The following is a 24090-nucleotide window of genomic DNA, read 5'->3' on the forward strand; positions in this document are numbered from 1 at the left end:
ACTATGGGTCCATGGGCCTACAATTGAACTATGGGTCCATAGGCCTACAATTGAACCATGGGTCCATAGGCCTACAATTGAACCATGGGTCCATAGGCCTACAATTGAACTATGGGTCCATAGGCCTACAATTGAACTATGGGTCGATGGGCCTACAATTGAACTATGGGTCGATAGCCCTACAATTGAACTATGGGTCGATGGGCCTACAATTGAACTATGGGTCGATAGCCCTACAATTGAACTATGGGTCGATGGGCCTACAATTGAACTATGGGTCGATAGGCCTACAATTGAACTATGGGTCGATAGCCCTACAATTGAACTATGGGTCGATGGGCCTACAATTGAACTATGGGTCGATAGCCCTACAATTGAACTATGGGTCGATGGGCCTACAATTGAACTATGGGTCGATAGGCCTACAATTGAACTATGGGTCGATAGGCCTACAATTGAACTATGGGTCGATAGGCCTACAATTGAACCATGGGTCGATGGGCCTACAATTGAACTATGGGTCGATAGGCCTACAATTGAACTATGGGCCGATAGGCCTACAATTGAACTATGGGTCGATAGGCCTACAATTGAACTATGGGTCGATAGGCCTACAATTGAACTATGGGTCGATAGGCCTACAATTGAACTATGGGTCGATCGGCCTACAATTGAACTATGGGTCCATGGGCCTACAATTGAACTATGGGTCCATAGGCCTACAATTGAACTATGGGTCCATAGGCCTACAATTGAACCATGGGTCCATAGGCCTACAATTGAACCATGGGTCCATAGGCCTACAATTGAACTATGGGTCCATAGGCCTACAATTGAACTATGGGTCGATGGGCCTACAATTGAACTATGGGTCGATAGCCCTACAATTGAACTATGGGTCGATAGGCCTACAATTGAACTATGGGTCGATGGCCCTACAATTGAACTATGGGTCGATGGGCCTACAATTGAACTATGGGTCGATAGCCCTACAATTGAACTATGGGTCGATGGGCCTACAATTGAACTATGGGTCGATAGGCCTACAATTGAACTATGGGTCGATAGGCCTACAATTGAACTATGGGTCGATAGGCCTACAATTGAACCATGGGTCGATGGGCCTACAATTGAACTATGGGTCGATAGGCCTACAATTGAACTATGGGTCGATAGGCCTACAATTGAACTATGGGTCGATAGGCCTACAATTGAACTATGGGTCGATAGGCCTACAATTGAACTATGGGTCGATAGGCCTACAATTGAACTATGGGTCGATCGGCCTACAATTGAACTATGGGTCCATGGGCCTACAATTGAACTATGGGTCCATAGGCCTACAATTGAACTATGGGTCCATAGGCCTACAATTGAACCATGGGTCCATAGGCCTACAATTGAACCATGGGTCCATAGGCCTACAATTGAACTATGGGTCCATAGGCCTACAATTGAACTATGGGTCGATGGGCCTACAATTGAACTATGGGTCGATAGCCCTACAATTGAACTATGGGTCGATGGGCCTACAATTGAACTATGGGTCGATGGGCCTACAATTGAACCATGGGTCGATAGGCCTACAATTGAACCATGGGTCGATAGGCCTACAATTGAACCATGGGTCGATAGGCCTACAATTGAACCATGGGTCGATAGGCCTACAATTGAACTATGGGTCGATAGGCCTACAATTGAACTATGGGTCGATAGGCCTACAATTGAACTATGGGTCGATAGGCCTACAATTGAACTATGGGTCGATAGGCCTACAATTGAGACCAAGGCCTGTCTCTCGGGGATTGGCCAAAGATCAGACAGCACTACATCAGCTCTGATGCCACAACGCAGACAGGGTGTCCCCTATGGCAACCAGAACCTGGAACCTGCGACCTTCACAGGCACCAACGTTGTTGTTTCTTCTCCCCACAAACACCAGCAGTGCCCCACAGTGGGGCAAACCCCACAGCCCCCTACTGCACTAGTCTTACCTCACCATCCTGCAAAGGGGGGAGCTTCCGGGGGCGCCTCTGGGATGACGTCGAAAAGCAGCAGCCGCTGTCTTCCACCGGCGTGAAGTCACCTTTGAGACGGAAAAGCAAACACCTCTTGATGCAGCTGGCAAAAACTGTGCGTCTCCTTCCCTGGCGCCCCTTTTCTACCCAGCAGCACCCCGGCCCCTCGCGCAGTGAGCCGCCCGCGGAGCGCCGCCTGCCCTCTTCTAGCCGCTACTTCTGTTTTCTCGCTCCCCTCCTGGCTGGTGCGCCCGAGCCTCACAACAACAAGAAAAGACAGAAGAGAAGGAAGGCACGTACAAACACACCCCGGGTGTCTGACTGCCGACCCAAGCCGCAGAAGGGGAAGTGCGGGCAGGCAAATGTGATGATTGCGCTGCTGCGCCCGGGGAGGAGAGACGGAGGCGGCTCCGTCGGAAACCGACCGCTCGCAGGGGGAGCCGGGCTATTTTAGCATCATCTCGCCCAGGGAGGGTGAGGCCGGCGGGCAGAGAGGCAGGAAGCAGAGAGAGACGTGCATGCGGGAAGGACTTGCGCCATGCTGCCCGACACTTCTGCTTCCTAGTGCCTGGAAGGCCGGACACGGCCCGGGGAGCGCCTTGAAGCAGAACCAGAAGGGGCTGCGGACGTTACGCCACAAGGGGTATTTGCACATAGCCTCTTCCCTCAGTGGCAGGAGGTAAACAGCTGATGGGACCCCCTGCAGAACGTGATTAGAAGTCCCCGAGTCTCCCATGCCCCACAGATATTAGCGGACCTTGGGTTCAATGCCCCCCTTGGAGGGGTCTGCGTCACGCCCCTGTCTCCTTCTCCTCGTGCCTTTTGAGTAGAAGTGGGTCCTAGTGTCGAGTGAATAAACTGGCCATGGGAGCTGTGGTTGACAAACCCGGCTACTCCGAGAGCAGAGGTCAGAGGTCACCTCAACATTGTTTGTTTCCAATACAATCATTGAGGGACGTTTTTGCCCCAGGAGGAGACAGATATGGATTATCCCTCTGACGTCTCAAACTCTCTGTTGTGCTCAGTATCTTGCCCTGTGTTGATAGAATGCCTTCTGATTGAGCAAGAATTCACCTACAATAAAAAGGAATTTCGCCTGTTCCTCAGAAATGTCCCCCTAACTCAGAAATGTCCCCCTAACTCATAAAATAAATCCTCAGTCCTAATTTCTTGCCCCCTTAGTGGTCGTCCCTTGCCATACTTAGCGCTCATGAGGCTTTTTAAGGCATGGGCAAAGTGGGTCCTGGACCGGGCCCCACCCTTTCAGGGACCCCCTGATTAGAAGCACCTCTAATCTTGCCGTGATGCCCTTGTAGAATTCTTAAACAGATTGTTTTAAATACCGTTTGCCTTTCATTGATTTTTAAAGGGGGTGATGTGTGAGAGTCTGTTACAGACATTTTGCAGCGAAATGTGTTTATGTTTCATGCAACAAACATTAAAAAGTTTATTTTTGGTCTAAACAGAACCTTGCATATGAGAAATAGGAGGGTGTCACAGAGATTTTTGTGGTAATATTAGTGACCTGCTTCTGTGTTACAATATTGAAAACATGGGGCCAGATGCATCAACAATCCATTTTGGGAATTCCTAGTTGTGAATTATTGCGATTCGCAATAAGAAAATCGCAAAATGGAATAGATGAAAGTGTGTTTAACACTTTCTGCAATTCCTAGGGGATCGCAAATGACTTACCTCATGAATATTAATGAGGTAGCTCGCAATTTGCGACCCACTAGAAATCACAAAAATCACAGGGATGGCGGTCTGCTGGGGTCAGCAGACCACCATGTCCGTGATTGTTTTTAAATAAAGCAATCTTTTTTTTGTGTAAAGAAGTCCGTTTTCCTTAACCCCACCGCTGCTGCTGACGTTCAGCGGACGTCGCGTGCACTATCTCGGTAGTGCTGCGCACGTCCGTTGAACGTTGCGGCCCCGCCCTCGCAATAGAACGTTCCGCACTAGGGCGGAACGTTCAGCGCAGGCAAGAGGTTAAAGGAAAACGGGATGCTTTACGGGAGAGAAAATGAAAACTTTTCCTTTCATTTTTTAAGAGCAGGCATTGGTCCGTAGGACCACTGCCTGCTCTTAGAAAATGCATTTACAGACATTCACAAAGGGGAAGGGGACCCTTGGGGACCCCTTCCCATCTGCAAATTGGTTACCACTTCCTTGAAGTAGGTGGTAAAATGCAAATGCATACCAATGTGATTCGGTATTAGGAAGGGCGCCCTAAACACGGCCCTTCCTAGTAACGAATCGCAAACCCATTTTGCTAAATAGGGATTGCTGTGGGATTGCTGTATCAGCCGTTTGCGAAGGCAAAACATGCTTGCTGCATCTGGCCCATAGTCACTATCCCTGAATATTAGATGTAAAAACATTTAGAATTTAGACCAGTGTGTCTGTGCGCTGTCAGTGACCTGGCCATACAGGGCATGAAAGAGCTGAAATTGGCTCATAAATTCAAAACTGTTCCAAACAGGGGCCCCCAAAATACGTTTGGCCCGGGGCCCCCAAAATCCTTAAGAAGTCCCTGCTGCTGGAACCTGATTCTCTGATCCCAAGGCCAGTGCAAGTCCAGCAATGATGGGCGCCTTTATGGCTAGGGAGACTTAGAAATCTTTGGGTGGGGAGCACTGTCTGTACCCTCTATGGTGAAGGGCAGGCCAGGCAGGGGCCAAGCTGTCCCCCCCTTACAGCCCTCTGTACCTGTGGTTTTACCAGGTGCACAGCCGCACCCAGTAAACTGATGCTTCCAGACTCAATACATTTGAGTCCGGAAATAAAACGAAATGAATTGGAAAAATACTTAAAGAGCACACTTATACTCATCGCTCTTGGCGCTACATCAAAGATAACTTATAAGGGAATTTGCAACTCAAACCAGACAAGGACGTCTCTAAAGAGAAGAACCAGGTCTTGATATATTTTCTAAAAAAGATGCGACTCTACTGTTTTGATCTCCATTGGCAAAGAGTTCCATAGGTTTGCGGTGCTTAGGGAGAAAGCTCCCTCACCCCATCTACTACTTTTGACTCTGATAACCACAACATTTCCCCCATTGGAAGATTCCAAATGTCATGTGGGAACATACCAAGTAAACTTTGTGGCAGTGAAACCCGGTCCCGTCTTGTGGAACAGCTCTGATGCTCATGGGATGGCTCCCAACACTCCAGAATGTCCCGTGTGTGTTAAAGAACTGGTCATGGGATGGCTCCAAACACTCCAGAATGTCCCATTTGTGTTAAAGAACTGGTCATGGGATGGCGCCCAATGCTCCAGAATGTCCCATGTGTGTTAAAGAACTGGTCATGGGATGGCGCCCAATGCTCCAGAATGTCCCATTTGTGTTAAAGAACTGGTCATGGGATGGCGCCCAATGCTCCAGAATGTCCCATTTGTGTGAAAGAACTGGTCATGGGATGGCGCCCAATGCTCCAGAATGTCCCATTTGTGTTAAAGAACTGGTCATGGGATGGCGCCCAATGCTCCAGAATGTCCCATTTGTGTTAAAGAACTGGTCATGGGATGGCGCCCAATGCTCCAGAATGTCCCATTTGTGTTAAAGAACTGGTCATGGGATGGTGCCCAATGCTCCAGAATGTCCCATTTGTGTTAAAGAACTGGTCATGGGATAGTGCCCAATGCTCCAGAATGTCCCATTTGTGTTAAAGAACTGGTCATGGGATGGCGCCCAATGCTCCAGAATGTCCCATTTGTGTTAAAGAACTGGTCATGGGATGGCGCCCAATGCTCCAGAATGTCCCATTTGTGTTAAAGAACTGGTCATGGGATGGCGCTCAATGCTCCAGAATGTCCCATTTGTGTTAAAGAACTGGTCATGGGATGGTGCCCAATGCTCCAGAATGTCCCATTTGTGTTAAAGAACTGGTCATGGAATGGCGCCCAATGCTCCAGAATGTTCCATTTGTGTTAAAGAACTGGTCATGGGATGGCGCCCAATGCTCCAGAATGTCCCATGTGTGTTAAAGAACTGGTCATGGGATGGCGCCCAGTGCTCCAGAATGTCCCATTTGTGTTAAAGAACTGGTCATGGGATGGCGCCCAATGCTCCAGAATGTCCCATGTGTGTTAAAGAACTGGTCATGGGATGGCGCCCAATGCTCCAGAATGTCCCATTTGTGTTAAAGAACTGGTCATGGAATGGCGCCCAATGCTCCAGAATGTCCCATTTGTGTTAAAGAACTGGTCATGGGATGGCGCCCAATGCTCCAGAATGTCCCATGTGTGTTAAAGAACTGGTCATGGGATGGCGCCCAATGCTCCAGAATGTTCCATTTGTGTTAAAGAACTGGTCATGGGATGGCGCCCAATGCTCCAGAATGTCCCATGTGTGTTAAAGAACTGGTCATGGGATGGCGCCCAATGCTCCAGAATGTCCCATGTGTGTTAAAGAACTGGTCATGGGATGGCGCCCAATGCTCCAGAATGTTCCATTTGTGTTAAAGAACTGGTCATGGGATGGCGCCCAATGCTCCAGAATGTCCCATGTGTGTTAAAGAACTGGTCATGGGATGGCGCCCAATGCTCCAGAATGTCCCATGTGTGTTAAAGAACTGGTCATGGGATGGCGCCCAATGCTCCAGAATGTTCCATGTGTGTTAAAGAACTGGTCATGGGATGGTGCCCAATGCTCCAGAATGTCCCATGTGTGTTAAAGAACTGGTCATGGGATGGCGCCCAATGCTCCAGAATGTTCCATTTGTGTTAAAGAACTGGTCATGGGATGGCGCCCAATGCTCCAGAATGTCCCATGTGTGTTAAAGAACTGGTCATGGGATGGCGCCCAATGCTCCAGAATGTTCCATTTGTGTTAAAGAACTGGTCATGGGATGGCGCCCAATGCTCCAGAATGTTCCATTTGTGTTAAAGAACTGGTCATGGGATGGCGCCCAATGCTCCAGAATGTCCCATTTGTGTTAAAGAACTGGTCATGGGATGGCGCCCAATACTCCAGAATGTCCCATTTGTGTTAAAGAACTGGTCATGGATGGCGCCCAATGCTCCAGAATGTCCCATTTGTGTTAAAGAACTGGTCATGGGATGGCGCCCAATGCTCCAGAATGTCCCATTTGTGTTAAAGAACTGGTCATGGATGGCGCCCAATGCTCCAGAATGTCCCATTTGTGTTAAAGAACTGGTCATGGATGGCGCCCAATGCTCCAGAATGTCCCATGTGTGTTAAAGAACTGGTCATGGGATGGCGCCCAATGCTCCAGAATGTCCCATTTGTGTTAAAGAACTGGTCATGGATGGCGCCCAATGCTCCAGAATGTCCCATTTGTGTTAAAGAACTGGTCATGGATGGCGCCCAATGCTCCAGAATGTCCCATGTGTGTTAAAGAACTGCCCCAGCAGATCCCATCAATTCCACCTCAGTAATCATGAATTGCCCTCCTCTTCACATACTGCCCTAGAATGCCTCCTCAACTCTCATGAACTGCCCCAGGTCTACGTACCAATTGTATCCAATTAAGTAGCCCTTTTTTCCAGTACTGGGCACAGTTCACAAGGCCTTGATGATAATATTTAGGGCTCCCGGTTTTATGGTATTTATTTTTTTGCCATTTCCATCTGTGTTTATCCATATTTATTTTTTGCTAACTTTATCTGTATTGGTCCATATTTATTTTATGTTTTGTTGAAAAATTAAGCTGAAATTAGTAGATTTTCACATTGATTTAACCGATAAATATGTGCTCATGCTTCAATGTCTCCCAGGTTTCAGTGCTGTGAACAACTGCAGAAGATAAATCAGTGCACTTATATCAAAATGTGCAAATTTCAGTATCAACCTTCTGCATAGCTACTGCTGTTAAGCTCTTTACTAAAATTCCTTTCTGTTTTTTAACCCCCTTATCTATCAATACAGACATCTATTGGCCTGGCAGTCATGGCAGACAGTATTTAAAATTACTCAAAAAGCAACCCAATTTTCGTTAATATCCACAATTAAAAAATAAATACAGACAATAAAATAAATGTTTTCTGTTTGTATTTATCTGTTAAAATAAGTAAAAACGGAAAACAGGGAGCCTTAATAATATTGTACCTAGTTATGGGGTCTCATCTGGGGCAGTGTGTCTGATACTTATGCAGCTGTGGAACTGGTGGTCACTGTGGTCCACACGGGGCAGGTGTCTGGGTTTATGGCTGGCTGCAGCCGAAAAGTACAAAGGAGGGGACGGAAGGGGCAAATGTGGCCCTAAATGTCCGATTCACAACCTTGGAACTGGGGACCCAGTTTAAAGTCCTGGCCTCGGCTCTACATTCTGTGGGTCTAGGCAAATCACCAAATATCCCCACGCAAAAAACACAAATATATGTGAAATGTAATCTGGTGTTTACGTAAAGCGCTCTAATGTCCTTGGGTGTTGCTATTATAGCAAAACTGCAACAACAAAAAACAAAGGAAGGGTGTATTTATAAATCACACCTGAGAACAGAATGTTTAAGAACTAGCAAGAAAAGGTTAGGATTAGAAGGGCAGATCAACAACCTAGGCCGGGCAGTTTTACTACCTTTGAATCACAGTGGTTCTCCTTGGCACCCCGCCCCCCCTCGCTGCAGCAACGCACAAACAAGAAGGAACAATAAGGGGTTTGTTTGTAGAGATTCTCACCTGCTTAGTAACATGTAGTTCAATGTGGGAGGCATCGCTGCCTCATTCAGAGAGAGGTAGAATGGAGACGAGTAATTTCTAAGGGAAACAAAAGAAAAAATATAAAGTAAATGAACCATACCAAAATAAAATGAATGAAAATTACCTGTCCTCAAAACAAGTGGATAAAAGGAGAATACAGACTCCAGGATGTGCAAAGGCAATACGTGATGTACCATTTTCTATTTTCACTATATTATGTCTATTCTGACTTTTGACTGCTGTAACAACACAGTCACACAATGTACCTCTGCCCAGCACTAGTTCAACAAAATGTAATCTTGTTTTTCCAGATAATACAAAATTCACCAGGTCAAGTGTCAGCTATGCCTGGTCAAAACCCTCTCCCTCTATAAGTACACTCACTCATCTTGTGGCCATAATCCGACAAGAACACAGAGCTGGCTGAAACTAATAATCCTTGTAACCAGCAACATCTCTGGGACAAAAAAAGAGCATAAAATGAACAGATTCTGAGAATAAACTTCTCCAAATTGTGCAGATGTGTTAGATTTCCTAAAAAGGACAACAGTGTAACCTCAATACCAAACTTCCCAGTTTTCAGTAAAGCCGTTATGGGGCTGTGGACTTCGTAATGACAAACTCCTAGTACCATATACACTTAATGGCATTACTGCACTTACAATGTTAAAGAATTGGCTTAGACACTGTAGAGGTACAGGGCTCATGCAGCTTTAACCTCACCATTGGTATAGTTTACCCAGCTAGTAGGGTGGCTGACCTATGCCAGGGCAGTGGGTTGTAGCCATGGCATACAGGTGTGCCATGTCGACTCCTCACTTTGTTCTGCACCAAAACAAGCAGCCTGCAATGGCAGTGTGTGTTTGTGTATGTGTGTGTTTGTAAAAGTGTAACCTAAAGAGATTGGGGAGGGCTAAGAAGTTCTTCTGGACATTTATATAAACCTCTCATTTTGTGCAGTGTGAGCTTTGGTGGGGGTTATTTATAGCGGTGCCGATCCCGTTAAACCTGATCTCGATAGTTTGAGCCTCTGAGAGTCTTTGTCTTTATTTGGGAAGCGGTGACAATGGTGCTTCACTTTATTTCAAGGCGCCAACTTAAAAGTCCAGTGAAACCTTTTGGTGACAGGTGAACTCACTTCCTCAATCAACCTGCTGTGGATACAGATTTTGAACTGTCCCTGTAGGAAGCTGGCTCTGTATATACTATACCAAAGCGAGATATGGTGTGCACAGAGTCCAGTGGAACCCCAAAGGTAGGAAGAGGTAAAAGTAGATAGCACCTTACTCTCTATTTGCGGTAGTGTGTGCGAGTAGTAAGGCTTTATAAGAGTGTAGCATTTGTTGTACACATTCAGGTAGCAAATGATGTCACACACTCAAAGACAGAACTCAGACTAATTTGTTTGTATCAAAAATATTATTTAGTTATTTTATTTCTAGAACCAAGCCAAGCCTGGTGCAGGTAAGTGAAATAAATCCTTTGCAAAATCGTATGCAGTGTTTTATAGTTTAATTCAGGTGGTTGACTTACAGGTTAGTCAACAGTTCAGAATTACTTTTTAGTTACTTTACAGATTACTATGAACGTTGCATTTCAGATTACTTTTGCTCATCATTGTGATATGCCTCGATATCACACTGAGATATCTCCTAGACAAAAGGCAAGTAATTCACTTTTAGGACATAGACAGTTTTTTAATGTTCCATACAAACAAACTCCACATTTCGAACAATTTTCAAGGAAAAACAGTCAATGTATTCCTTTGGAGAAAAATTAAGTTAACGGTTTGCAGGTAAGTACTTGTTTGTGGGAGTTGGTATGCTGGGGTTAGAACCAGGGTTCCACCTGGGTTGAGGATGCACTACCAGAACACCCTCAGTGGCACTAATGTGGTTGTGTGAAGAGTGCTGAGGTCCAATGTTATCCAAAAGGGGATAGAGTGCCTCCGGTTGGTGGCTGCTCACAAGCAGGCCACAAAGTTGTGGGAGCAAAGCTCCTGGTGTAAGACTCAGGGCAAAGGGGGATCCGAGTTAGCACCCGCAGCGGCGGAGGGGCGGCTGGGTGCAGGGTGCTGTTTTTGCGTTGGGTGCCCTGTTGTTTTTAGTGGTGATTCTCTGGTTGCAAAAAAGACTGCAGGCTCAGGGACGAAGATCTTCTGGAGGTGACCACTGGTTGGAGAGGTACGTTGGGATGCCTGGGGATGCTGGGAAACCATCAGCTGGGCCACCCAAGGCCGTAAGACGTTGGGTGCAGGGGTGTCTTTAGGTGTCTGATTTTCTTACCAGCTCTGGTTGCGGTCGTGGGGGGGGGGTCCTCCAGAAAGAGACTGCAGACATTGCGTGGAGTGTCGTGGCAGGTCAGAGATTACCAGATCTCAGGCCAGGAGGTTCGCTGGGGAGACCTCCTCGTGGTGTTGGGCCACTCAAACTCAGGCCGTAGGCATCGGGTGCAGAGTGGTGTAGACTCGGGGTTTTGGGTGGGGTCCAAGTCTGTTGATGAGCAAATCTGGTACTCACGGGAGACAAAGTCTTTGGTTTGGAAGGCAGGCGCGGTCCTTTGGGTTCATGAGGCTGCCGGCGGCACGACACACCTGGATTTCACTGTTGCAGGTTTGAGGTGGGGACAGGCCGGTAGCGCTGGGGCCAAGTGAGTGGGCGTCCTCCTCTTCTTAGTTTCAGCACGGATTCTTCTGTCCTTTTTCTTTTCTTCTTGGTCGGTTCTTGTCTGAGGAGGCAAGGTTCGGGATTGCCCCTAAATACTAGATTTAGGTGTGTTACAGGTAAGTAAAGGTTGGGACCAATTGGTCCCTTCCTTGGGGTGGGATCACCCCCTATTATGCCACCCTCCAGTGGGAGGGGGCATATACCGCTCTCTGGTTGGCTGGGTCCCCCCATCTGCAAGATGGCGGGGACTCAGAGTTGGACTTCACCTCGCCTCCTCCACCTGAGGGGTGGGGTTGGCAAAGGTGGGCACAACTCCCTTCCTCACTTGGTTTTCCCACCGATTCTCCTGCCCAAAGTGGGGGTCAGAACCGGTGGGAGCCAGTTGCTGGAATCAGCAAAGGGGTGGGGTAGCTCACAAAGGTGGCAAGCCTTTGACGCTTCCCCTTCATGGACCCAGCCCATCCTGGGGGAGGAGGCTTGGCACCTCGTCCCAGGATGTGCATTGTTCCAGACCCCGAGAGCAGCAGGCTCTCCACCCAAGGGTCAAGAAACATGTCTCTTGGTGGCAGCTGGCGAGCAGCCACTCAGCCAGGAAACTAGTGTTAGGTCGTTTCTCAGGCAGCATCTCTAAGATGCCCTCTGTGTGCATTTTTCATTAAATCCCACACTGGCATCAGTGTGGGTTTATTATTATTATTATTATTAACGAATTTTGTACCGCGCACGGTTACCCAGAGGCATCCCAGCGCTTATAGAGAATCAGAGCAAGTTGCCTATGTGAAACAGAACAGATTTAGAATTATTCTGGAAATAGATAAGTTTTCAAATGTTTCCTGAACCTGAGCAGGTTTGGTTCAGAGCGTAGTGAGAGTGGGAGGGAGTTCCAGGCGTGTGCAGTATGAATAGAAAAGCTCCTGCCACCTGAACGGGCTCTCCTAATTCTCTTTATCTGAAGGAGGTGTTTATTATTGGAGCGTAAGGCTCTGGTGGGCTTATATGGCTGAATCATGTCCTTCAGAATAGCAGGTCCTTTCCCCTGCATGCTCTTGTGAGCAATACAGAGGGCTTTGAAGGTCACTCTCTCTTTGACCGGGAGCCAATGGAGTGCCTTTAGAGCGGGCCTGGCTGATTGCCTGGGCGGAACGTTCCGCAGCAGCCTGGCTGCCGCGTTCTGCACTTGTTGCAGGATTTTGAACGTTGATTCCGGTGCTCCGAGAAAGAGTGCATTACTGTAGTCCAGGCGTGAGATGATTAGACCTTGGACTAACAGCTTCCGGGAGAGTTCAGGTAAGAGGGGGAGAACCTTACGGGCCGAACGGAGCAGTCCATAACACACGCCAGCGATCTTCTTGGCGTGTGTCCTAAAGGACAGATCAGGCTCCAGCCAGACCCCCAGGCTCTTAATCTCCTTCTTTGGGTTTAATGTGCTGAGAAGCTTAATACCAAACTTCCCAGTTGTCAGTAAAGCCATTATGGGGCTGTGGAGTTCGTAATGACAAACTCCCAGCACCATATACTATTAATGGCATTACTGCACTTACAATGTTAAAGAATTGGCTTAGACACTGTAGAGGTACAGGGCTCATGCACCTGTAACCTCACCATTGGTATAGTAAACCCAGCTAGTAGGGTGGCTGACCTATGCCATGGCAGTGGGTTGTAGCCATGGCACACAGGTGTGCCATGTCGACTCTTCACTTTGTTCTGCACCAAAACATGCAGCCTGCAATGGCAGTGTGTGTGTGTGTAAAGGTCCAGGGCCTCTAAGGGTGGCACACTAAGTGCTGCAGCCCTTAGAGACCTTCCCTGGCCACAGTACCCATGGTACCTATGGTACCATTTAAAAGGGACTGAACTGTGGCCAAATAGTCCCAATTGGATTTTGTCTCAATGCAGTTTCGGGAAAGAACATAAGCCCTAGGTACCTGTTTGGCAGGAACCCAGGGCACACTCAGTCAAAGTACATCAGCAGTTTGGCAAAAATTGGGGGCAACCATGAAAAAATAGAGCACTTTCTTACAGTCCCATGTGGGGAATATAGACAAAGTGTCACGAGAGACCAGGATTGGTCCCACCCCAGAGACAAAATAAGACAGAAAAGTGGAATGTCCACCGCAGACACTGCACCCAAGAGGAAGAGGCAAAAACCTAGACCAGAAACCCATACAGGAAGAATATCTCATTGATTGGATACCTCATATTAAGAGACGAACCTCGTTGGTGGGATACTACATCGGAGGAAGAGAATTTCCCAGACTGGTCACATTATAATAAGAAAGAAAATCCCCCACCAGACACCACAGAAGAAAACGAAAGTCACCCAGACTGAATACCCCACCAGAAGAGGATAAGACTCCGAGAATGGACACCCCATTAGAAGAGGGGAAAAAGACCCTGTATAGGACACTCAAGAAAACATAAAGGCCATCCCAGGATGGTCGCCCGGAATAAGAAAAGCCACTCTTCCACACTGGTCACCGCACAGCAACAGGGAATTCACTTCCAGGCTGGTCACCTCACCCAGCATAAGAGAAGTCACACTTCTAGACTGCTCACCCCACAACAGCAGGGAGTTCACTCCCAGACTGGGCACCCAGAATATGAGAAGCCACACTTCTAGACTGGTGACCCCACAACAACAGGGATGTCACTCCCAGGCTGGTCACCCCTGGAAGCAAAGAACACAAACTCCCAGGCACAAAAACTCACAGAAAATGTCCTTTTGACTGATCACCTGAGAAAGAGACAAAAAATCCCAGAATGCTAGCCATGACCAGTTACCTAGAAAAAGAGGCTATTTTACGTTGTGCCACACAGTACATCCACCTGCTCCCATGCTCACAAAAAGAATACAAGGCTCTTTGTAGTTGCATGATGGACAAACATAAACCATATCAGGACAGATATCACCAACAATGACCGCCAATAACTATAGTCAACTAAAGAACGCCACCTTTAGAACCAACCACTTCCACAACTCACCTTGACCTCCAAGCACCATCCCAACTCAAGGAGAAAGACCTTAACCACTAAAGAGTCAGGCAAGAAATTACCCCTACTAATGAGTGTATGATGTAACACACTGCTGGGAAAACCATTGCTTATACCTTCACCAATACTTCAGCCATCATCAACTACAGCTAAAAGAAAACCATTCTGGACCCGGAAAACCTGGTCATTGATGGACTAATGTTGAGCATAGCTTTTATTGACAATGTCCTCGAAATGCCGAAGGACAGACCCCATGGACACTAGCAATCGGGCTATCAGTCTAGGGCACAGTAGAATGCAGCCACTCATAGATGTGCATGCCCAATTGCTTATGCTGGCGGAGAAGGATGGCAGCCTCATACTGGTCATGCTGTCCTTGCCATCTCCCAAGGGTGACTGCGATCACTGGAATTTACAAAGCAGACTCAAACCAATAGTGAACTTCGGAAGCATCCATGACTTCGTTTGTACCCAATTGGACATAAGATAATGTTGCTGGGTGATTAAAACTTCATCAAAACCATCACAACAAGCATCATGCTACAATGCATGTGAAGTTGAAAGCTTTTTCTTCCTATGCATACTTCGCACAAACAATGAAAAATACTGGCTGAAAGAGCCATGCGAGTTGGGTTTATGCACCAAAATGGAAGCTTTTGCAATGCTTTAGTATCGTCTCTCCCATTTTCCGCACTGTTATTTGACATACCTTTCCCTTGTGAGTCCTTAGGCCCTAATTATGAGTTTGGCAGTTCATTAGACCACCAAACTAGACATGGAGGTGGGGTCTGCCCCACGGGCGGTCCGACCACCGCATTATAACTACGACCATCGGACTGCCATAAGCCCACCACAAACACCAGGGATCCATGATCCCTGGCAGTGGCGTGGTCGTCAGAGGTTCTAATATGCTAGGCGGTGCTGCTGCAACACTGCCAAGCATATTAGGAGTTTCTTCACCACCACAGTTTTCATGGCAGTGTGGCCACCATGAACACTGTGGCAGTGAAGAAACAAAGGGGTCCCTTCTGGGCCCCTTGTTGTCTCAGGGCCATGGGATGCATGCAGAGGGGTGCGTGGTGTGTCCCAGTCTGCATGCACCCCTGTCCTGCAGGCATGGACTGCTCCTATTCCGGGGCCTTTTTAATAGGAACGCCAAAGGACCGCCTGCCAGACCACAAGGTAACTCGTAATCTGTCTGGTGGCCGACGGTGAGGTTTGGCAGCGCGGGCGGTAGCATGGCAGCCCACTCCCACACCGCCAAACTCATAATCAGGCACCTAGTCATGCACAAGGAAAAAGCTAAACAAGGTATGCATTACTGTACAAAAAGCTTGCTTATGGGGGCGAGACAAGTTGGCAGCACTTATGAGAAAAAGGCACCACCAGAAGCGAGAGATAAACGACACTTGGGTGTTGAAGGGGAATCAGGAAACTGCGAACAACGTTAAGGTCAATAATCTATGGAAAAATCTGCTTGCGTAATAAAACCTCCACATAGCCCGATATACGACTTACTCAACCGCCACGTACTTATCAGTAAAAAACTTTAGATTGATCCATCTAGCTGACACTCAATAGCAAGAAAAGCAAAAAGCAACTCTACTTCCTCAGTGGTACACAATCACCCAACAATGGTCCTGAAAGGATAAAACTCATGTTGTCACAACAACAGGGTTCAACTTACTCCCTGATAAATATGAAAGAAAAGAATAAACCAGGTTACAACACGGGCACTTCTAAAAGACAACACTTCTGAGTTAGACAAAGACGTGCCCACTTCGGAAGCCTGAACCCATTAGAGGAGACAAGTTGGAAACTCCAGTACTCTACATGTAGGACACCGTAAGAACTGTCCCTGCAGTTGCAAAAGGCCCAGAAAGTAGAATGCAAACTCATCAAGGACATGGACTTCCATTCTCCAAAATGCTAAGGTAGAAGAAATGAAATCATGTACCCTTTAACCCCTGATGACATCAACAGGTTGACCCTCTAAGCTCCTCATCTCCTACTATTTACTGCTTAAAGATTAAGGTAGGGGCCATCGTTGAAGATTACAGAAAGTAACAAGCATTGGCAAATCCAATAGGTCTGGCTTTTTGTGCTATCGCTCAGGGCCGGGCTTTATAGCTGTCGGCGCCGATGCGACAATCATTTTTGCCCCCATGAGCATCTCCTCGGATGCCCTCACGACCACCAGGCAAAAGTGCACCTCATCTCTCCATAGCCACTCTCTCACTTTGTTTTAAGACACTAGTAAAGGCTGGCTTTACTAATTAGAATGTATATCTACCCAAACAAACACTTTCCATTAGGAATAGATAATGAAAGACTGGGGTGGTACGCGTTTTTTGCGGCAGGCATATTAACCCTCTACGCTACTTTATGGTGAGGGTAGAACTGACCCTTGACAAAAGTCTGATCTCTCTCTCTCTCCCTAGCAGGAACATAAATCACAAGTGTTATCATGACATTTGTAATGCTGCCTGAAAACTGGACGCACAAGGAACCCTGCTGAAGGTGTTTTTAAATCGTAAGTTATTGCTAAGCACAGCTCCAGCCCAACAACTCCCCCCCCCCCCTCCCGAGGGCAGCACCCCCTCCCCAGGTCATTGCCCAGTGCAGCTGCCCCAGTCGCACTGCCCTAAAGCGGGCCCTGCTGTTGCTGGTAAACACAGTCATGACCAAATGCTGTGTGCAAGAGTTACATACAGATGCTGTTTAGCACATTGAAGCAAGACCACTTGGCTTTGCCAATGCTGGGAGAAAAAAGTAGGAAAAAGGGATCGTTTTGGGAACACAAGGTATATAGGAGAGAAAGAACTGAGTGGGAAAAACACTGTGATAACTGTACTTTTCTGATTTTAGGAGAGCCCCTCGTGCATTCCAAGGCATACTTCCTAGAAGGTGGAATGAAACACCAAACAGACAATATCATGAGATGGGAGAAATGGCCGTCTGTGTGCAGCCAATGCTTTCTCTAGGTGTGGGGTAAAGAAGTCATAATAACAGGTCAAGTGAGACCTAAAAAGGCCTTGAATCCTGTTTACTTTCTTTTCCTGCCACTGACTTCATAACCTCTGAAGCTAGAAGTGGCAAGACTGTTTTAGGGCTATCAAGGGCATGCCAGGATACCAGCTGTTATCAAGGGCATGCCAGGATACCAGCTGCTATCAAGGGCATGCCAGGATACCAGCTGCTATCAAGGGCATGCCAGGATACCAGCTGTTATCAAGGGCATGCCAGGATACCAGCTGTTATCAAGGGCATGCCAGGATACCAGCTGTCATCAAGGGCATGCCAGGATACCAGCTGCTATCAAGGGCATGCCAGGATACCAGCTACTATCAAGGGCATGCCAGGATACCAGCTGTTATCAAGGGCATGCCAGGATACCAGCTGCTATCAAGGGCATGCCAGGATACCAGCTGTCATCAAGGGCATGCCAGGATACCAGCTGCTATCAAGGGCATGCCAGGATACCAGCTGCTATCAAGGGCATGCCAGGATACCAGCTGTTATCAAGGGCATGCCAGGATACCAGCTGTTATCAAGGGCATGCCAGGATACCAGCTGTCATCAAGGGCATGCCAGGATACCAGCTGCTATCAAGGGCATGCCAGGATACCAGCTACTATCAAGGGCATGCCAGGATACCAGCTGTTATCAAGGGCATGCCAGGATACCAGCTGCTATCAAGGGCATGCCAGGATACCAGCTGTCATCAAGGGCATGCCAGGATACCAGCTGCTATCAAGGGCATGCCAGGATACCAGCTGTTATCAAGGGCATGCCAGGATACCAGCTGTTATCAAGGGCATGCCAGGATACCAGCTGCTATCAAGGGCATGCCAGGATACCAGCTGTCATCAAGGGCATGCCAGGATACCAGCTGCTATCAAGGGCATGCCAGGATACCAGCTGCTATCAAGGGCATGCCAGGATACCAGCTGTTATCAAGGGCATGCCAGAATACCAGCTGTTATCAAGGGCATGCCAGGATACCAGCTGCTATCAAGGGCATGCCAGGATACCAGCTGTCATCAAGGGCATGCCAGGATACCAGCTGCTATCAAGGGCATGCCAGGATACCAGCTACTATCAAGGGCATGCCAGGATACCAGCTGTTATCAAGGGCATGCCAGGATACCAGCTGCTATCAAGGGCATGCCAGGATACCAGCTGTCATCAAGGGCATGCCAGGATACCAGCTGCTATCAAGGGCATGCCAGGATACCAGCTACTATCAAGGGCATGCCAGGATACCAGCTACTATCAAGGGCGTGCCAGGATACCAGCTACTATCAAGGGCATGCCAGGATATCAGCTACTATCAAGGGCATGCCAGGATACCAGCTGTTATCAAGGGCATGCCAGGATACCAGCTACTATCAAGGGCGTACCAGGATACCAGCTACTATCAAGGGCATGCCAGGATACCAGCTGTTATCAAAGGCATGCCAGGATACCAGCTGTTATCAAGGGCATGCCAGGATACCAGCTACTATCAAGGGCATGCCAGGATACCAGCTACCATCAAGGGCATGCCAGGATACCAGCTGCCATCAAGGGCATGCCAGGATACCAGCTGCTATCAAGGGCATGCCAGGATACCAGCTACTATCAAGGGCGTGCCAGGATACCAGCTACTATCAAGGGCATGCCAGGATACCAGCTGTTATCAAGGGCATGCCAGGATACCAGCTGTTATCAAGGGCATGCCAGGATACCAGCTACTATCAAGGGCATGCCAGGATACCAGCTGTTATCAAGGGCATGCCAGGATACCAGCTACTATCAAGGGCATGCCAGGATACCAGCTACTATCAAGGGCATGCCAGGATACCAGCTGTTATCAAGGGCATGCCAGGATACCAGCTGTTATCAAGGGCATGCCAGGATACCAGCTGTTATCAAGGGCATGCCAGGATACCAGCTGTTATCAAGGGCATGCCAGGATACCAGCTGTTATCAAGGGCATGCCAGGATACCAGCTGTTATCAAGGGCATGCCAGGATACCAGCTGTTATCAAGGGCATGCCAGGATACCAGCTACTATCAAGGGCATGCCAGGATACCAGCTGCCATCAAGGGCATGCCAGGATACCAGCTGCTTTCAAGGGCATGCCAGGATACCAGCTACTATCAAGGGCATGCCAGGATACCAGCTACTATCAAGGGCGTGCCAGGATACCAGCTACTATCAAGGGCATGCCAGGATACCAGCTACTATCAAGGGCATGCCAGGATACCAGCTGTTATCAAGGGCATGCCAGGATACCAGCTACTATCAAGGGCATGCCAGGATACCAGCTACTATCCAGCTGTTATCAAGGGCATGCCAGGATACCAGCTGTTATCAAGGGCATGCCAGGATACCAGCTACTATCAAGGGCATGCCAGGATACCAGCTACTATCAAGGGCGTACCAGGATACCAGCTACTATCAAGGGCATGCCAGGATACCAGCTACTATCAAGGGCATGCCAGGATACCAGCTGCTATCAAGGGCATGCCAGGATACCAGCTACTATCAAGGGCATGCCAGGATACCAGCTACTATCAAGGGCATGCCAGGATACCAGCTGTTATCAAGGGCATGCCAGGATACCAGCTGTTATCAAGGGCATGCCAGGATACCAGCTACTATCAAGGGCATGCCAGGATACCAGCTGTTATCAAGGGCATGCCAGGATACCAGCTGCTATCAAGGGCATGCCAGGATACCAGCTACTATCAAGGGCATGCCAGGATACCAGCTACTATCAAGGGCATGCCAGGATACCAGCTACTATCAAGGGCATGCCAGGATACCAGCTGCTATCAAGGGCATGCCAGGATACCAGCTACTATCAAGGGCATGCCAGGATACCAGCTGTTATCAAGGGCATGCCAGGATACCAGCTGCTATCAAGGGCATGCCAGGATACCAGCTACTATCAAGGGCATGCCAGGATACCAGCTGCTATCAAGGGCATGCCAGGATACCAGCTACTATCAAGGGCATGCCAGGATACCAGCTACTATCAAGGGCATGCCAGGATACCAGCTACTATCAAGGGCATGCCAGGATACCAGCTACTATCAAGGGCATGCCAGGATACCAGCTGTTATCAAGGGCATGCCAGGATACCAGCTGTTATCAAGGGCATGCCAGGATACCAGCTGCTATCAAGGGCATGCCAGGATACCAGCTACTATCAAGGGCATGCCAGGATACCAGCTGCTATCAAGGGCATGCCAGGATACCAGCTGCCATCAAGGGCATGCCAGGATACCAGCTGCTATCAAGGGCATGCCAGGATACCAGCTGCCATCAAGGGCATGCCAGGATACCAGCTACTATCAAGGGCATGCCAGGATACCAGCTACTATCAAGGGCATGCCAGGATACCAGCTGTTATCAAGGGCATGCCAGGATACCAGCTGCTATCAAGGGCATGCCAGGATACCAGCTACTATCAAGGGCATGCCAGGATACCAGCTGCTATCAAGGGCATGCCAGGATACCAGCTGCCATCAAGGGCATGCCAGGATACCAGCTACTATCAAGGGCATGCCAGGATACCAGCTGCCATCAAGGGCATGCCAGGATACCAGCTGCTATCAAGGGCATGCCAGGATACCAGCTGCCATCAAGGGCATGCCAGGATACCAGCTTCTATCAAGGGCATGCCAGGATACCAGCTGCTATCAAGGGCATGCCAGGATACCAGCTGCCATCAAGGGCATGCCAGGATACCAGCTGCTACCGTTGCATGTACCTATCTGATGTCCCCTCGTCTTGGGAGCCCACAGATTTCCACATGTCGCCAATACTGAATGAACCCCACTATTTAAAATGTAAATAATCAGCAGAACCAGAGAACTTGCGCGTGAAGCAATAAAGATAACTCGGTATTTGAGCTGCTGGGTTCGGTCCTAGACAAAGCCTTCTCGCCGGACATTCAGGGAGCGATGGGCGGAGGGCAGTCCTGAGGCCTGGACCAGTCAGGAGCCTAGCCAGGGCATCATGGGCCTTAACAAAAGCAGGGAAACTGGGCCCTCCCTGATTTTGTAGTACATGCACCCACTCATTTTGGTGAAGTGGCTTCTCTTGTCCTCTGGGCCCTGGTGCCACTGCACCTGCTGCACTATTGCCAGCTACACCCAAGGCTTATAGTGTGGAGGGCTGACAGTTCAGGACACCGCCCATTCTCTAGATGCTCCAGGACCAGACTTGAAAAAATGAGCAGTCCTGGAGAAAAAAAATTCAAATCAGCCCCACGCTGCACTAGTGGCCGTCATGTTGGGTCATCGCAGCCCACCCTCAGTGAAAGCTGCCCCCCAGCCTGCAGCCCACCCAGAAAATGCAAGTGGCAAAAGGGTCTTTCCTGGCCTGGAAGAAACCCTCAAACATGAAAATATGGTCCTCACCACTGCAGCTATGACAACTATTTATTGATGTATTTTTATTTGCAGTGTTTCTCTATAGCGCGACTTCATCAGGTGGTATTATCGCCTTACTTTGCAACAACAATGGCATATTACAAGTCACGATATGTATGCAAAGAACAATGTTTGGAACCAAACAAGAATCATGAACTAAGAGTGCTCGGTTTTATTTTCACTGGTAACATTTTGTGAAGCCCCCAATTTACATATTTGTCAACTTTCAAGGATTGGTCACGCGGGGAAATGAAAGCTGTGTTTGTGCTCCTTATAAGTGTCCCTTTGCAGAACTTATCCATGCACGACGGCAGTGCTGCCCAGAAGGAAGCGGAAATCAGTGACGCACGTCTTATGCAGAACCATTTTATTAAATGTCAGATACGGATGTATGGTACATTGAGCTTCGAGAAGTCTCGGTTTTCATTTGGAGGAGGCAAAGTTTGAAACTTCACAGGCTGCAAAGTTGTCCTTACTGTCTGGAGGGTTTAAACATATAGTTTTGCATTGCACGTTAAAATGAGATTCGCACCAGAAGCTTCTAGGTCACATTGAGGGCCACAGGAAGAGGATGACTACGTCACTGTTGGCAGCCCATACTGATCCGGATACTATTCCAGGAGGCTCTCAGAGCCCTCAACAATCAGTTCTGACTCTTCCGGGTTGAGCTTTATCAAACTTAGTTACAGCCAATTATGGCCCTGGACAAACCATAAGGCACGGAGGGCCAGATGTACTCGTGTTTTTTGCGGGCGCAAATGAGTTTTAGACCCGTTTGAGACCGCAAAAAACCCTTGGCCCATGTACTAATCCTATTTTGTGAGCCGCAAATCAATTTGCGACTTGCAAAATAGGATTAGCGACTGGCAATTAGGAAGGGGCGTACCAAGGGTGGGACAAGGGCTAGGGTTAGGCCTTTAATTGGAAGTAGTGATTAGGGCTTCTGGTGTGATTGGTTGCTGGACTAAGTGTGGGACTAAGAGTAGGTTAGGCTTTCTATTGGAAGTAGGGACTAGGGCTTCCTGTGCCATTGGCTGCTTGGATTTGGGTTGGGACTACTGGTAGGGCTAGAGCCTCTATTGGACGTAGAAATCAGGGTTTTTTAAACTGATTGGTTGCTTGGACTAGGGCTAAAATTGGCTTTAAGGTCCTTGTCTCCTGCTGGTTCCAGATTTTAGGGGTAGTGTTATGATTGGATAGTGTTAGGGCTAGGGTTCCCATTGGCTGAAGGGGTTACCTGATACTAGGGGGCTACAAAAGGCCAGGGTTAGGGGTCCTCCGCCCGTGCATCGAAGCTAAGGGAAGAAAGGACAAAGGCAGTTGCCTGTTTGAGCCTGTTAAGGGCGGAGAGGACAAGGGCAGTTGCCTGTTTGAGCCTGTTCAGGACTAGGGCCAGAAATGCTGCCCATGTTCCCATTCAGTAATACCCACCCACAATGTATTCTCACTATAAATATTTACCTATCTTTGTGTATTGCTTTGTATAAACATGTAGAATAAATATGTTGTTAACATTTTTTTTTAAATCATCTTTGGTCTACATGTACTTGCTTCCATTGTGCATCTATGTACCTCGATGTACTTGGATCTGTGTTTCTGTTACTTTTCTCCTGAAAAAGCATATCCAATGTACTACCCAATTTCTCATCCTGTACCTCTATCAATATATTTAATGTACATATACTTACCTCCTTTATGCATCTATATACTTTCAATGTACTTATGGATCTATATATTTATCACTTTCTTCTAATTTGGCATTTCCAATGCACTACCCTATTTCTCACCCTATACTTCTGTCAATATATCTTCTAACCCAACTCTTTGACTCATCTCAAACTTCTTTCTACTACTCTTTCCAAAGCACTACCCTATCGCTCACCCGATACATCTATCAATATATCCTCTACATCCACTCTCTCAGTTATCCCAAACCCCATACCACTACTATGATCCCAAAATAACCCTTTCTAGACTCTCTCCTATCCTACCCCTCCTTGCATCATCTGACACCTCTTTTACTATACCGATCCCCCAAAACATACCTCTCTAAACTCTTTCCTCTGACTCCTTCCCTCCACAAACCCGTTTTACTCATTCAAAAGCCTCCTCTTACTGCTACGACCTAAAAAATAGAAAGAAAAAAAAGTCCCTCACTCTTCTATCCCTCCACTATCCTTTTCAATCAAAATAACAGACTAACATGTTCACTTCTCAAATTCCATATTCCACTATACTAACGCACCACTAATCCTTTATGGGTTCCAGAGTAGCGTGCTACTCGCCAATAACACGTTTGAAATGAAAATGTGTTTTATAA

The 24090-nt window shown here is 47.9% G+C and overlaps 1 protein-coding gene across 6 annotated transcripts in view; it reads right to left on the bottom strand.

Moving 5' to 3' along the window:
* Window positions 1–24090, bottom strand: part of LOC144768102 (tyrosine-protein phosphatase non-receptor type 6-like) — a 291008-nt gene that overhangs the window by 253976 nt on the left and 12942 nt on the right. For 4 of the 6 annotated variants that reach the window (XM_078651500.1, XM_078651498.1, XM_078651499.1 and 1 more), the window contains exons 2-3: window positions 8665–8742; window positions 1995–2086 (exon numbers count right to left, since the gene is read on the bottom strand). In XM_078651500.1, the coding sequence (XP_078507626.1) occupies window positions 1995–2002 (8 nt within the window). In that variant the 5' untranslated portion in view covers window positions 2003–2086; window positions 8665–8742. The remainder of the gene's footprint in view (window positions 1–1994; window positions 2087–8664; window positions 8743–24090) is intronic. The other 2 variants (XM_078651494.1, XM_078651493.1) reach the window with 1 other exon arrangement.

This window comes from Lissotriton helveticus, chromosome 7, assembly GCF_964261635.1.
Source record: "Lissotriton helveticus chromosome 7, aLisHel1.1, whole genome shotgun sequence".
NCBI lineage: Eukaryota > Metazoa > Chordata > Amphibia > Caudata > Salamandridae > Lissotriton > Lissotriton helveticus.